Source organism: Pan paniscus, chromosome 6 (genome assembly GCF_029289425.2).
Source record: "Pan paniscus chromosome 6, NHGRI_mPanPan1-v2.0_pri, whole genome shotgun sequence".
Taxonomy (NCBI): domain Eukaryota; kingdom Metazoa; phylum Chordata; class Mammalia; order Primates; family Hominidae; genus Pan; species Pan paniscus.
Genome location: NC_073255.2, coordinates 175,473,869 through 175,490,041, shown reverse-complemented (window position 1 = coordinate 175,490,041; position 16,173 = coordinate 175,473,869). Strand labels below are relative to the sequence as shown.

General features: G+C 45.5%; 1 protein-coding gene across 2 annotated transcripts in view; it reads left to right on the top strand.

The window, feature by feature from the left end:
- The window catches only part of SVOPL (SVOP like), an 83,006-nt gene that overhangs the window by 3,578 nt on the left and 63,255 nt on the right, over window positions 1–16,173 (top strand). Inside the window, exons 3-5 of one of the 2 annotated variants that reach the window (XM_003813420.5) lie at window positions 3,484–3,582; window positions 12,435–12,506; window positions 15,581–15,705. In XM_003813420.5, the coding sequence (XP_003813468.3) occupies window positions 3,484–3,582; window positions 12,435–12,506; window positions 15,581–15,705 (296 nt within the window). Of the gene's footprint in view, window positions 1–3,483; window positions 3,583–12,434; window positions 12,507–15,360; window positions 15,706–16,173 lie in introns of those variants that run through there. The other variant, XM_024929581.4, reaches the window with a different exon arrangement.

Here is a 16,173-nt window from a genome sequence, read left to right as displayed (position 1 = left end):
CCTGCGGTCAGGAGTTGGACACCAATCTTATCAACATGGCAAACCCTCATCTCTACTAAAAATAGAAAAAAATTACCGGGGTATGGTGGCACATGCCTGCAATCCCAGCTACGCGGAAGGCAGGGACAGGAGAATTGCTTGAACCCGGGAGATGGAGGTTGCAGCGATCTGAGATCGCGCCACTGTACTCTAGCCTGGGCAACACAGCAAGACTCAGTCTCAGTTAAAAAAATAAAATAAAAAGTAAAGGGTTGTGTGATCTGTAGGTAGCCATGTGAGTTTGATGCATCTTTCAAAATTGTTGCATTCTCAGGCAACAGTCTATTTTCTTTCTTTTTTTCTCTTTTCTTTTTTTTTTTTTTGAGATGAGATCTAGCTATGTTGCTCAGGCTGGTCTCAAACTTCTCAGCTCAAGCAATCCTCCCACCTCAGCTTCCCAAAGTGCTGGGATTATAGGCTTAGCCACCAAGCCTGGCCTCAGGCAACAGTCTAGTATAAAAAAGAGAAAGGCAAGATGTGTCCTAGTCCTACTTTGATGATAACCAATGGTACAATTTAGAAGATTTCCTTATCTGTACAGTGAGGTCTCATAGGCTCCAAATTTGTTAAATTCCACATTTCAAGTGACAAATAGGTGTGACTAGGTGAAGTTTTACTATTAACTCTCCTCCACCTTCACCGAGAACATCTTGAGGAAGTGAAATGATCTCTGGTCTTCAAGTGTCTTTTTTTTTTTTTTTTTTTTTTGGGACGGAGTCTCACTCCGTCGCCCAGGCTGGAGTGCAGTGGCGTGATCTCGGCTCACTGCAAGCTCCGCCTCCTGGGTTCACGCCATTCTCCTGCCTCAGCCTCCTGAGTAGCTGGGACTACAGGCGCCTGCCACCATGCCCGGCTAATTTTTTGTATTTTTAGTAGAGACAGGGTTTCACTGTGTTAGCCAGGATGGTCTCGATCTCCTGACCTCATGATCTGCCCGCCTCAGCCTCCCAAAGTGTTGGGATTACAGGCGTGAGCCACCGCGCCCGGCCTCAAGTGTCTTACAGTCGTGAGAATTCTCCCCAGCTCACCAGCTAGGAAGGGCTCTCTGCCAGGCCACCCTCTCCTGTCTCACAAAGGAAGACAGAACTGCTTATTTGGGTGCAGGGACCAAATCTTTCGCCTGGTCTTACGATGGGATGCTTTATGAGCAGGATTCTTCTATCAGCATTGATATGTTGACAGTGATGGGCCGTGGCCCCTCCACCTGTTCAGGCCCTTATTCAGAGGCCATAGAAGCAGCAGTTGGGTTTCCATGCCTCATGTGACGGTGCATATAACAGCATCCACAGCAGCTGAGCAGCCTCAGCCTGTGACCAGGACTCCTAAGTCCTGGTCTTGTGTGTGTGTGTGCGTGTGTGTGTGTGTGTGTTTTCTGGGAGACGAAGTCTTGTTCTGTTGCCCAGGCTGGAGTGCAGTGGTGTGATCTCGGCTCACTGCAACCCCTACCTCCCGAGTTCAAGCGATTCTCCTGCCTTAGCCTCCTGAGTAGCTGGGATTACAGGCACATGCCACCACGCCCAGCTAATTTATTTTGTATTTTTAGTAGAGACAGGGTTTTGCTATGTTGGCCAAGCTGGTCTCAAACTCCTGACCTCAAGTGATTTGCCCGCCTCAGCCTCCCAAAGTGCTGGGATTACAGGCGTGAGCCACGTCGCCCGGTCAGTCCTGGTCATCTTTAAGACATTCCCTGAGGTCTAGAGTGAAGCTCCTCTGTGTACCCCACGATGGCTCCCTGCCTGGTCCCTCTCCCTTAAGGCTACTATAGCAGAATGGGCAGAGTTTTATTCCTTATTGGTTTATTTCCTTCTAGAACTCTTTAGAGGAGTGGCATCTTGTTTAATATGGATCTGGCTGTTCTGTATTACTGAAGGAAGATGAGTTTATAAATCAAACATTCTTCTGAGATTATTATTATTTGTAGACAGGGTCTTGCTCTGTCACCCAGGCTGGAGTGCAGTGGTGCGATCTCAGCTCACTGCAACCTCCACCTCCTGGGTGCAAGTGATTCTCGTGCCTCATCCTCCTGAGTAGGTGTGCAGTACCATGCCCCACTAATTTTTGTATTTTTAGTAGCGATGGGGTTTTGCCATGTTGGCCAGGCTGGTCTCAAACTCCTGGCCTCAAGTGATCTGCCTACCTCAGCCTTCCAAAGTGCTCAGATTACAGACATGAGTCACCAGGTCAGCCTCTTCTGAGATAATTATGCTCTCTTACTTCTGATGCTTTTTGAACTAAAACTTGCCAGCTGGCCATCTGAACTCTGGACACCACTATAATGCTCTCTTGTGGAGAGACAAGTCACTATAATATGTGTACTTCAAAGTCCCACACGCTGGCTGACATCATTCCACCTTTTTCATCCCAGACCTCCAAGTCATACAAGTATAAACATTATTATAATAACCCATATAGATATTCTATCAATGTTATCGACAGAATATGTGCCAAATTCATTTTCTCCTTTGGTTCCCTTTTTTTCCTCCTGATAACCTTGTCCCTGTCAATGATGTCAGTGTTCTTCCCTTCCACCAGACACAAAATCTCAGTCATCTTTGACTCATCCTTCATGATCCTTTACCTAACTTTCATCATCTATTTATAATTATTCCTTCAATTCTTTTCTAGCATCTCCTTCTTTTTTTTTTTTTTTTTGAGAGACAAACTTATCCCTATAACGGATTGCAAAATATGGCTAGAGGATGATACTCAAATTGTATTGAAAGAAATATTTAGTAGCATTAAGTTTGTTAAATACACATTTTCTTAGGCTGAGTTCAGTGGCTCATGCCTGTAATCTCAGCACTCTGGGAGGTCAAAGTGGGAGGTTCACTTAAGCCCAGGAGTTTCCAGCCTGGACAACATAGTGAGATCCCATTTCTTCTTCTTCTTTTTTTTTAAAAAAACAAAAACAAAAAAAAAACACTTTCCTGCTGATGAACTCATATTACTTTGTACTCATTGCTTTATTTTCCAGCTTTCATGAATCTTACTATCCCAGCTTGAGATCAGAAACTGTCTCAAAAATCCATTTATAAGGCGTGTGCTCTGCAACCTTCACAATCATGAGTACAAAACAACAAAGCTAGTTGATGTGGATGCTGCTGGTTAGCTAGTTTCACTCCTTAGCTATGGGAGTGGCCTTCACACAGCTCCCTCCCAGTGCTACCATGCAACTGCATTGGTCAGCAAAATCATAAGTGAATACGTGTCACAAATTTTTGGGAACTCTCTCAAGTTGTTCAAACCATGAAAGTCACATCCACAAAGGCTGAAGTTCTATAGTTCCTCATCCAACTAGCAGTGCAGTGTGGGTATACAATAGATCCTCCCTGAATGGGGAAGGACAAAGGGGACAGGACTAGGTAGGATGATGGGCAGGCAGATATGAGAAGAAGTGATGACAAGCTGGCACTTAGACATGGCATGGTGTCCCTCTTCTTTAAGGTGGTTGAGGCCATGGAGATCATGTTGATAGCTGTTGTGTCTCCTGTCATCCGCTGTGAATGGCAACTGGAGAATTGGCAGGTGGCATTAGTAACCACGGTAAGTACCTGCTCCCTGTGCCGTGAACAAGCCAACTGAGGGCATAGGCTCCCTTTCCTCCATCCTGCAGGGCTGAGAGCCAAAGGGTGTCTCACCACTTGGTATGTTGGCTTCCAAAACTCAAGGGTTTGCAGCATTTGATGTCTTCCTCACCTTTTTCTTTTCCTAGCATGCATAATCTTGAACTGCTTACTATCTACATGAGAGATGCAATTCAGAAAGTGATCCCTAAGTCATGGGTTAGTCATAGGTTAAATCGGGTCACTAAAGAAGCTATTTACATGGACCATAGTGACTTCACCAATCACCCTCACTGAATTATACTGTTACTCCTTCAACTTTTCTCAAAGACCATTAAGAATAGCCTTATGGGCCTGGTGCAGTGGCTCATGCTTGTAATCCCAGCACTTTGGGAGGCTGAGGCAGGCAGATCACCTGAGGTCAGGAGGTTGAGACCAGCCTGACCAACATGGTGAAACCCCATCTCTATTAAAAATACAAAAATTAGCAAGATGTGGTGGTGGGTGCCTATAATACCAGCTACTTGGGAGGCTGAGACAGGAGAATTGCTTGCATCTGGGAGGAGGAGGTTGCAGTGAGCCAAGACCATGCCATTGTGCTCCAGCCTGGGTGACAAGAGTGAAACTCCATCTCAAAAAAGAAAAAATAGCCTTATGAGTTGCACATCAAGTTTTGCTACAAAGTGGAATTGAAGATATCCATTCTTTCAAAAAGCATGTGTGTATGCATGTGTGCTGAGAAGACTACAAGCAGTATCACATTGTTTAAATAGTGAGAAAGGGGTAGTGATGGGAGGTGAAGCTGCAGAGGTGGGCAGGGCCAGAAGCACCCCACCTGCTGAGCATGAATTCCATTCTATAGCCACTGCTCCCCAACATTGGGCCAAACACATATAAACCCTCCACGCAAAAAATACGTGATACAAATACATATTACAGTTTTTCAGTTTGCCATTTCTTATAACCAAAATCAACATAATAGCATGATTGACTTCATAGTCATTATATATTTCTGATTAAATGGGTATGACAGTTCACCTTCTATCATAGAGCTTTGCAAAATATTTATTTTTAATCTTAAAAGAGGCTCCTGATATATAAGAATGCTGTGGAGGGTGGAGAGCCATTGGAAGGCTTCAGGGAAGGATGTGGTCAGTTTTCTAAGAACTCCAAGGAGATAAGGCTGCAGGGTAGAAGGTCAGTGAGGGTGTAACTGCCCTAGGGTTCATCTTTCCTAGTGCCCCGATAGAGCCAACTTATCAAGTGGAGGAATTGCAATAGAGAACGTGTTTAATAGACATAGAGTGGCTAAACCAGAGGCCAGAATTTTATTGTATCAGCCTCCCTGAAAATTTGGAGGCAAGCATTTTTTAAAGATAGTTTGGTTGGCAGGGGGCTAGAGAATGGGTATTGCTGATTGGTTGGAGATGCAATCATAGTGGTGTAGAAAATGGACCAAGTATGCTGAGTCTGCTTATGGGTTGGGGGGGTCACAGGACCAGTTGAGTCAGGGGTCATGGGTCTGGGTGGAGTCATCCTGTTGTCAAAAATGCAAAAGTCTGAAAAGACTTCTCAAAAGGCCAATTTTAGATTCTACAATAGTGATGTTATTTACAGGAGTAATTGGGGAAGTCGCAAATCGTGTGACCTCCAGAACAAAGGCTGGAAAGTGGCTGGTAATCCTTTAAGCCTACATCTTAACAGAATTCAGGCCCCTCTCATAATCCTACCTGGTGGCCTTTTATTACTTTATAAAGGTGGTTTAGTTTTGGGAAGAGCTGTTATCTAAACTGTAAACTAAATTTCTTCCAAAGTTAGTTTGACTCATGCCCAGGAATGACCAAGGGCAGTTTGGAAGTTAAAGCCAAAATGGATTTGGTTAGGGCAGATCTCTTTCACTGTCATAATTTTTTCTATTACATTTTTTGCAAAGATGGTTTCAAAGGGGCTGTGGTATAAGTGGTAGAGTGAGGTTGTGTGTTCTGGAACGTATTTAGGAAGTAACATCAGCCAAGGAGGTCAAAGAACCAGCAGGTGGGGAGAGAAAGGTTGATTTACTTGGGTATTGAAGCTGGTTTTAAAGAAGACAGGACTTTGTAAGTGCCAAGGGAAAACTTCCCTTCACCTTCCAAAGGTTTACTAAAAAAATCAACTGACAGAAGGTAGATTCATGGGGAAAAAAGGCATACAAAATTTTATTTTGATGGGCATAGCAGGAAGGAATCACAAGAGTGATTACCAATAACCCAGCTTGGGACAGAAACGTATATAGCCTTTTTCACAGTGGAGGATGCCAGTGGGCAAAGATTCTTTAGACGGGCAATAAGTCATAAGTGAGAATGAATGGACCAGGGAGGTGTGAGGCAGGCATTACAGGAAGGTGAGGGGTGGAGTTGCACAGGAACAAAGGTGGTTCTGTTATCCAGGTGATCTCTGGGAGCTGCCCTCAGAGGACTAGGTGAAAAGTCTGGAGCAATGTGATACCCCCAGCCTCTTCTCTTTTCTGGTGGCTGATCTTTGTAATTTGACATGATCCCTAGGGAGCGGGTTTAAGATAATTGCGTTCCCTTTTTTTTTGTTGTCATTGTTGTTGTTTTGTTGAAACAGAGTCTCCCTCTGTTGCCCGGGCTGGAGTGTGGTGGTGCGATCATAGATCACCGCAGCTTTGAACTCCTGGGCTCAAATAATCCTCTTGCCTTAGCTTCCTGAGTAGCTAGGATGTGGGTCACCACACCTGGCTAATTTGAAGAGGCTAGTCTCTACTCCTGGCCTCAAGCAATCCTCCTGCCTAGGCCTCTCAAAGTGTTGGGATCACAAACTGAGTTACCACACCTGGCCCAGTTGCATTCCTTTTGGAACAAAGCTTTCTTGGTCAGATAAGGAAACTGCAGAGAGCCCTTCCCTGTGCTTGAGGGCGAAGGAGCAAGACAAGGTTAGAGGGACCTTGATTCTGATGCAGCTGCCTCTATCCTCTCCACATGTCAAAATGCCAGTCTTTGTTGTATCGCTTTCTGGGCCCCAAGACTTAATAGAAGAACTATGAGCCCAGGTGCTCAAATCCTCACTAAAGGGAGTGTCTGGGAGGTAGGTAGACTATGATGGGTGGAGGATGGCAGTCAGGTGGCAGAGGCCTTGAGGGCAAATTCTGTAAGACAGTGAGAGCTAGTCTGAAACTGGTGGTGGAGATTTCCAGAAGAATTCCTCCTGCTCCCCAGACTGACAAGGCTGTGCTCAAAGGAGTAGCCCCAGAAGGTGGCAGGGGAAGGGGATGTCCCTGTCACTCACTGCGTTAACCAAATCTTACCTGTGAATTTTAATCTTTGGGGGTGGCATCAGGGAAAATTCCCTCACTTGAGGAACTGGTTGGAGTTCTTCTCTCAGATAATGCATGGTATTGCCCAATTGTGTTTCTTTCTGTGTCTTGGAGGCTGGGAAGTTTGGATTCCAGTTGTATGCCCAATCACAGCAGCACATCTAAAAATCTGCCCTGATTTTTGCTAACCCAAATGAGATATTGAGGCAAAAATCTCAGTCATCTGAGGTTTATTGAACTAGAGCTTGAGGGCGTGACTGGGAAGAATGTAACAGCCCAGCGGGTTCACCTTGCCCGCTGACTAGACAGAGCTGATTTCTCAAGACAGGGGAATTGCAATAGAGAAGGAGTAATTCCCACAGAGCCGGCTGTGTGGGCGACCGGAGTTTTATTGTTATTCAAATCAGTCTCCCTGAGCATTTGGGAGCAGAGTTTTTAAGGACAACTTGGTGGGTGGGGGAAGGCCAGCGAGTCGAGAGTGCTGATTGGGTGGGTTACAGATGAAATAGTAGGGAATTGACGCTTTCCTCTTGTGCTGAGTGAGTTCCTGAGTGGGTGCCACAAGATCAGATGAACCAGTTTATTGGTCTGGGTGGTACCAGCTGATCCATCAAGAGCACCATCTGCAAAATATCTCAAGCACTGATCTCAGGAACAGTTTAGGGAGGGTCAGAATCTTGTAACCTCCAGCTGCATGACTCCTAAACCACAATTTCTAATCTTGTGGCTAATTTGTTAGTCCTACAAAGGCAGTCTAGTCCTAGCCAAGAAGGAGGTTGGTTTTGGGAAAGGGCGGTTATCATCTTTGTTTTAAACTATAAAGTAAGTTACTCCCAAAGCTAGTTCAGCCTACACCCAGGAATGACCAAGGACAGTTTGGAGGTTAGAAGCAAGATGGAGTTGGTTAGGTCAGATCTCTTTCACTGACTCAGTTACAATTTTGCAGTGTCAGTTTCAAGAACACCAGCTATGGAAACATCTGTGGCTTGAAGCAGAGGTTTCTGGGTGACTCAGGATTTATACTCTCTTTTAAAGGAAAGAAAGCATGTAGGAAGAGGTGGGTAGCCAGCCAATGAGGCAAATGGTTACATGTCTGTGAGATTTTAATTAGTGCCCAGTAAATCTACATTTTATATAAAATGAGGTGAACATTGGAAGAAAAAAGGGAGAGTAAAGGAAGCATCAATTATGCAGATGTCTCAGGGCAGGTGGAAGAATGGTCTCATCTTCTGGGAAGAATGAGTCTCATCACTTGGGAAGATGAGCTTGCAATCAACATTATCAGTGTGAAATCTAACAGATGTTAGTTGTAGAAGCTAGACTTAGATAGAAAACCTAAGTTACAATGGACATGTCCTTGCTTTATAGGAGGATATGCATCTTGAAGGGTTTCAAGACCAGCAAAGAATTTTCCATGGGGGGTCTGGCTGATGGATAATACTTTGACATAAGATTGTAAAGCAACAGCTATTCAAGGATGGCTAGTGTTGCATGAGTCTGTCTTCAGGCTTAACCTCCTCTTTGGTGTAATGAGTTTAAGAGTCCCGAGATGTTTTATTTTTCCATTATATTATCTTAGTTCCATCTCCCTCATTAAAACTCCTCTTATTAACTTTGGAGCCCTGGTTCCTTTTTGTGTTTTTAAAGCTCTCTAATACTTGTTGTCCCAAAGACCACCAGGTTGGCTAAATAATAGAAAGGACAGTTTTATTGGCAATAGTGATTTGCAAGCCTGAAAGAGACAGTCTCCAGTGCGCATTGAAGTTGCTTTCTCTTGGAAGAGGAGAAGGACAGGTTGGGTTTTATGTTTCACAAGGCTGGCTGGCATCATACATATTTGGCAGGTTTGGGGGCAAAGCTATACATATTTGTGAGGGGATCCTACATGCAGACTAGGTAAGCTGGTTTGTAACATACATCACATGTTCACTTTGGGGCAGGGTTTTAGCATTAAAATGAGGTGGAATTTGGCTCTTTATGTCAAAGGTGAACTACAGAAAACAAACAGTTTGTGCACTCTCTGTATAAGCTGCTGAAACTGGCCTGAGGTCTGCAGTAGCTTATCCAAAAAGAATGTCAGTAAGGCTGGTCCTCTGTCCAATCAGCACTGTAGTGGCCTGGGTTGTAAATCAGCTTGATATCTCAGAAAGGAATTCAGAAATCTGCCATGTCTGCCAGGCCCTGAACCCTTGACCTGGAGATAACTTTTGTTTCTTTAACCTTGGGGCCCGTCTTAGTTGCTAAAGGGGTGTCTATTTTGGTGTCTCAGATCATATGCTTTTGGAAAAATTTTTAGAAATAAAGTTTTTACTTAGACTTGTAATAAAGTGACTCAATTGCTTTCTGTTTTCTTCTACATATAAAATACTTTAGACAGTGTCAACCTAAAATAAAAGAGAAGCTCTCCAGAGAAATGAGTTTATTTGGAAAGGAATGACAGATGATTGCAATCTGGGAATTCCTGTGCCATGGCGAACCGTGGCCGGGCCACAGGTGTATCCAGGAAGGCAAGGAAAGTCGAGAGTTTTTTAAAGACAAAATGAGGAAGGCTACATAAGTTATTTTGAAATACTTTTCCTTGGCTACAAGGATCAGTAACAACGGTGGCATCAGTCCGAGGTAGAACAGGCTGGGTATTGTTCTTGCAGAAGCAGTTTCTTGTTTTTTGTTTTGTTTGTTTTTGAGACGGTGATACACTCTGTTGCTCAGACTGGCCTTGAGCTCCTGGGCTCAAGCGATCAGTGGTCTTTGTGCAAGGCTGTGGTTTTCAGAGTCCTTATTACAGTTTTTGTGTGCCCGAGAGCCCCTCCTCTGTTGCCTACCATCCCATTTTGGTAGGGTGTGGCCTAAGTGACTCCATTTTGGTTCTCATGGCTTTCAGAAAAGCGTTACTTGCCAATCCTTGTATCTTTAGGGTGACCCTATAACTTTATGTTTAATTCTAACTGATCTGTACCCCAGTTGGCTTGTATATATGCACCTCTTAGATCCTTGAGAATGCTGGAGATCCAGGTGTGGCATTTCCACCTGCACTACAAAATTATATTACGTGACACCGTTTTTTATAGTACATGACACACATGTAAATGTGATATTTACAGCTCATATTTCATTGGCTGCATTTGTGCTGTTTCCTAAGGTGCCTGCAGAGGCTCCTTCCAGCAGGTACACAATCTCCCTCATTAGGCCATCACAGCTCAGCAGACTTCTCTCTAAGCAGCTGAACTCTCCCAAGGTGACTGTTTCCTGCTCTGGGCTCCTCCCATCCTCCTGTCTTGGCTTAGCCCATCTGACTCTGACCCTGTCCCTGAGCTTACTGGGAACAATTGTGCTAAACGGAAGGGCCAGGCTAATGAGCAACATTGTCAGTCTCCCAGGCCCCCCAACCCCATTTTCTAAGCGGGTGTTAATTGAGAAAACTAAAGAATTGTGGGGCTATGATGGCCCTTGTGTTTTGTAAGAGTCATGCTGAAGAAACGCTTTGTGTGTTGCTTAAATCAGAAACAGTGGAGTCATGTCATGTATTAAAGACAAGCACCTGCAGAAAAGAGCTGACCCTAGGGAGGCGGCGAGGGGGGGCGGGGGAGGGTCGAGCGTGGGGGTGGGGGTAGGAATGGTCGAGCATGGGGGTGGTTGGGGGAAGGGTCGAGGGCAGGGGTCGGGGGGAAGTGTCGGGGGTCAGGGGAAAGGGCGGGAATGGGGGAAGTGTCGGGGGAAGGGTCGAGGGTGGGCGTGGGGGTAAGGAATGGTCGAGCGCGGGGCTGGTTGGGGGAAGGGTCTGGGTTATGGGGGAAAGGTCGAGGGCAGGAGTTGGGGGGAAGGGTCGAGCGCCGGGGTGGCGGAGGTGGAAGAGCTGGGGGTGAGCAGCAGCAGTGTGCGGGGGAGGGGGGAAGGGCGCAAGAGAGGATCAGGGGTCAGCGGCACACCCATGGAGGATCAGGGGTGCGCCCGATGGAGGGTCAGGGACGCTGGAGAGTTAGGTGCGCGCCCGATGGAGGATCAGGGGTGCTGGAGATTAGGCGCGCATCCGGTGGAGGGTCAGGGGCGTGCCCGATGGAGGATTAAAGGCGCTGGAGGGTTAGGCGCGCGCCTGATGGAGGATTAGGGGTGCTCGAGGGTTAGGCGCGCGCGCCCGATAAAGGGTCAGGGGCTTGCCCAGTGGAGGATTAGGGGCGCTGGAGGGTTAGGCGCCCGCCTGCTGGAGGATACGGAGTGCCAGCCTGCTGGAGGATACGGGGTGCCAGAGGGTTAGGCACGCGCCCAATGGGTCAGAGGCGTGCCCGATGGAGGATTAGGGGCGTTGTAGGGTTAGGCGCACGCCTGATGGAGGGCCAGGGGTGTGTCCGATGGAGGATTAGGGGTGCTGGAGGGTTAGGCGCGTGCCCGATGGGGGCTCAAGGGCGCTGGAGGGTTAGGTGCGCGCTAGGTGGGGCGCGCGAGGGAGGCAGGACGTCTTCCAGGTAGAGGGTGGGGGAGGGGGAGGGCAGGGGAGGGTGCACAAGAAGGGGGTACCACTGAGGATCGTGGGGGGCGAGTGAGGGAGGCAGAGGGAGAGCCGGAGCCCCAGCGAGCGGACAGGTTTCTGTCTCTGCAGTCTGTCAAACAGGGTTACGGAACGTTTCTGTCCTAGGAAGTGTAACGTGCAGGACCCAGTCGTGGCTTTTGTCGTGCAAGAATATATATGATGAATTTTTCATCGTTCTGTGTGGGAGAAATGCATTTCAGTCTTCCCTCTAAAGAGTGAAGGAAGGAGAAAAAAAGCAGAACAGCGACAGCGAAAGGGAAACAGAGCTGTTTCTGGTTTGTTTTGTTTTCCCCTAGAAATGCGAGCTGACAGCATTCCTTTGATTGCCCTGGAGGCCGTCAGTCAGGGCTGCAGTGAAGCCTGAACTTCTTGAAGCCAGGAAAATAAGGAGCCCAGAGGCACAGACAGCAGCTGAGGTCTCAGGCCAAGTTATAATAAATAAAACCCTAGTGTCAAATCCCAGGTCCTTGAATTTTATCAGGGGAGGACAGGCCATTGTGAGAACGAGTAAGGAAAAGAAGTAGGTGTATCTTAGGACTTATGAATGTTCTGAAGAGTTTTTTAAATGAGTGATTGGATTTGGTGTTTAAAGTTATGTCTATTTGTAATAACATAAAGGGAGACTGCTTCTAGTGGCCCCAATTTGTGTACTGTATAAGGCAGCGCATGAACGGACAATTCAGTGGAAATTGACAAGTACACATCTGAATAGAGTGGAGCCGAAGCCGTCCTCTAGCAACAGGCGGGTGGCAGCTCAGAGGACCCCGTTTCCACCTGGGGCAGGATCTGCCTTGTTAGGCTCCCGCCAACAGGGAGCCGAAATCCTGAACATGAAGGGCCTCAGGGGCAAGCAAGACCAACGTGAAACCCTGTTCTTTAAATTAACTTCCATCCCTCCCGTATTTCCAGCCTACTTCTAATGAAAATGGCTAACGGGGTAAAGTAACATCTAAAACCTGCTTAGAGAACCGTTTTGTCTCGCTCCCACTTGCAGATGGTGTTTTTTGGCTACATGGTTTTCAGTATCCTCTTTGGCCTCCTGGCTGACAGATATGGCCGCTGGAAGGTAGGTGGGGCCTCACAGTAGCATTTGGAATTGTCTTTTGTGTATTCTTTTGGGGGCAACCTTATCACTGTTTCTCTTTAGTAGGTATCTCCCTCCCAATACCCAAGATAGAAAATGCAGACATTTCCCTCCCTGATGGAACATTCCAGGCTTATCTTCTGGACATTTTTCTCAGGGTGCCTGTGCCTGCAGCCGTTCCTCTGCAGTCCAGGTGTGGAGTAAAAGGAGATGCAGGTATTATAGAGTTCTAAGAAATCTCTACCTAGAAGGATTAAAGGAAGAAAGGCCGCTAAGTGGCTCTATTTGAACTTTTAAAGGTTGGGACTTAGAAGCAGTCATGGGTTGGTTAGATGCCCCCACCACGTCCAGTTTACTGTGGTGGTGTTGAGAACAGAGGTCTGATATCAGTGGGGGCACACATCTGTTCTCCATTTATCCATATCTTCGCTTCTAATGAGTTAACAAGGGGAATGGAAAAGGCCCCTTTGCCCTTCAGAGCAGCCCCTATTGGGAGGTTTTTTCCTCTGGTTTTCATTTAAATGACTAGTCCACTGCTGCAGCAGCAAGCTCAGAAGAAGCTGTTCTTTCAGGACTACGTGTCATGAGTGAGTGTCCATAAAGTCTCTAGCCCCCCAGAGCACCCAAGTAGGTTGGGAGGGAGCAAGTCTCCCTTAATTTTGGGGCAAGAAAACTCACCCTCAGGCACCTATCTGTTTGAAACTAGCAGGAACTGGCCACAAATGAAAAGAGAAGTCCAAATTACAATCAGTAGGAAACAGATGCAAGTTTTAAAGCCTGTGATGGAATTTTAGAACAAGAAAAAGTAAAATGACTAGTGCTGGATGGCCAAGACCATAAGCCAAACCTGCTGCTATGAGGCAGAGGCAGAGAAAGCAGAAGTTCTCTGCAGAGCCATTTGCCTGAATGTCCCGTCCAGGGACAGAAATGGAAGCCCATGCTCTTAAATGAGAGAGTTTATAAAGAAGCCACCCAAACTGTAGACCTCAACCTGAAGGAAAGGAGGGCCAGATTCAGAAAGACTCACCCTTTTGCCCCCAGCGAAACCTCTGGAGTTAGGGGAACGCAGTGGGTTCATGCAGCAAGTTCAAGAGGAGCCTACTGGTAATTGTGGGGGTAAGGGGTGGTGTTGTTCTGAACCTTGCCAGCTATGCCAGAAATATTGACCTAAAGGAAGAAACAGAGGCGAAATTAATATAAGTAGGGAGTTTATTTGGACCAAGATTGAGGATTGCAGCTCGGAAGTCATACAGTCCAGTTGCCCTGAATATATGCTCCGATTAGCAGCGGTTACAAGTGGGTTTTTTAAAGGAGGAGAGAAAAGAATTTGGGGGCACTTCCTAAGTTATCTACTAATAATTTACATTGGTTCATTAAAATAAGGTATGCTATCAGCTGATTCTACATCTTTCTTGGTGTCACAAAATCTAAAAACATGGAGATGATGAGCGTCACATTGTGCAACTTGCGGTAACATTTTAGGTAATTTATCAGCTAGTCTGGAAACTACAGGGAAGGTAAGAAAAACAAAATGAAATACAATTACCCTGGGCATGGGTGCGGGAATGTGACTGGAGTCGCATGCTCCTGTTTCTCTGGACCTGATAAATTCTGCATACCTCACATTCCTCAGACTGTTCTGAGCCGCTTTTCTCTCTTAAGTTGATGGATGTATGGAGTTAAAACATATTAGAGTGTGGACATTTGCAGGTATAAACATAAGCAGCTACACATTTTGCTCATGTTGGTATAGCTTTGAAACTAGCTACTTGCTCAAAGTCACGTACCTACTAAGATTAGACATCAAGACATAAATTATGTCTTCTGATTACAAACCCAGGTCTGTCTTTTCTATTTGCTTGATTTCTGGTGAAATCCTCTCTGAGCATAAACACAAATGGAGGAATCTCAAAGGAAAACATTAGTAGAATTGGCTGTATGTTTTAAAGTACATGAAATAAATATCATAGATTCTTGTAAATTTGAAAACACGAGTATCTCAAGCACAAAAAGGCATTTTATAAAAGAAATACAAATTGTCAAACTTTGAAAAAACATTAAAGCACAGGAGTTATCAAAAACAAAATACATAGCAAGATATAATTTTTCCTTATCAAATATGTAAGGAAATTTTTCCTTAAAGAGTCCTGCACCGTTGAAATGGACATTTTCATGACTTGCAAGTATATAGACACCCTTACTATATATAACACCCTGTTGGTGTTAATATATCATTATTATTATATAATATTATTAAACCCTATTGGTATAATTTTTCTGACCATCAGCCTGGCAGTATGAAACATGAACCTTGAAAATATTCTGCTAACCTGAACATTTGTCTTCCAGAAATCTAGCTTGCTAAAGATATCAGAGAGGGCATAACGACTTATGCACAGATATCATCACAGCTTATTTTAATAATGAGAAGATCTGAAACAACTTAAACTGCAACAGTAGAGCAAGGTCTTATGTATTATATTACATGTATGAAAGTACGTCTTTCCACTGGAACATTTACAGCCAGCCATTAACACTTTGTTTTCTCTTATAAACAGAGAAGATAAAACAGTGTTAAGAGTTATCTTCTCTGGGTTGGACAATCAATGGTGATTTCAGTTTCTTAATTTTCTTTTTTCTTCTGTATTGTTTACTATGAATTTATCCTTATAATTAAAGAAAAAGCAAATACCTTAAATGTTCTCCTTGTACTCCTCCCAACATACTGCCTCGTTACGTCCCCAGCAGCCCTGTGGGTAGGGAGGACACGTTTTTGCCTTTTGATGTCCAAGTTCGGGGACCTGCCACCCATGAGGGTGGGCACAGCAGGGTAGTTTTAAAGAATGGCCTGAACTTGGTAGGTCTGGGCTTCCAGACAGTAGAATGGCATGGATTGTATTGTTGGATGATTGTGAAAGACCAGTGGGCTTGCTACAGGTTAGCTCCTCAGAGAAGCAACTATCAGGATGGAAACCGAAAATCGCCTTCAGAAGTTAGGGCTTCTTCCCTCCCCACATTGAGGCAGGTCCCATTCATGTGTTCTGTTGTTGCTTCAGATTCTGCTCATCTCGTTCCTGTGGGGAGCCTATTTCTCCTTGCTGACCTCGTTTGCTCCTTCGTACATCTGGTTTGTCTTCCTGCGGACGATGGTGGGCTGTGGTGTGTCCGGCCACTCGCAAGGGTAAATATGTTACCCAGGGGACCCTGAGACAGAAACGTGTACCCTTGCAGGCCCTGACGCACACACACTGCGCTTAATAGACCAAAAGCATTGTGAACCCAACATATCTGAGACAGGTTTCAGTCCATTTAGAAAGTTTATTTTTGCCAAAGTTAAGGATGTGGCCATGACACAGCCTCAGAAGGCCCTGAGGACATGTGCCCAAGGTAGTTTGGGTACAGCTTGTTTTATACATTTTAGGGAGACATAATACATCAATTAATACATGTAAGGTTTACATTGGTTCCATCTGGAAGGGCAGGACAACTCAAAGGGTGGGGGACTTCCAGACCACAGGTAGATGTTAACATATTAATTTTTTTTTTTTTTTTTGAGATAGAATCTGGCTCTGTTGCTCAGGCTGGAGTGCAATGGCACAATCTCAGTTCACTGCAACCTCTGTCTCCTGGGTTCAAGCGATTCTTTTGC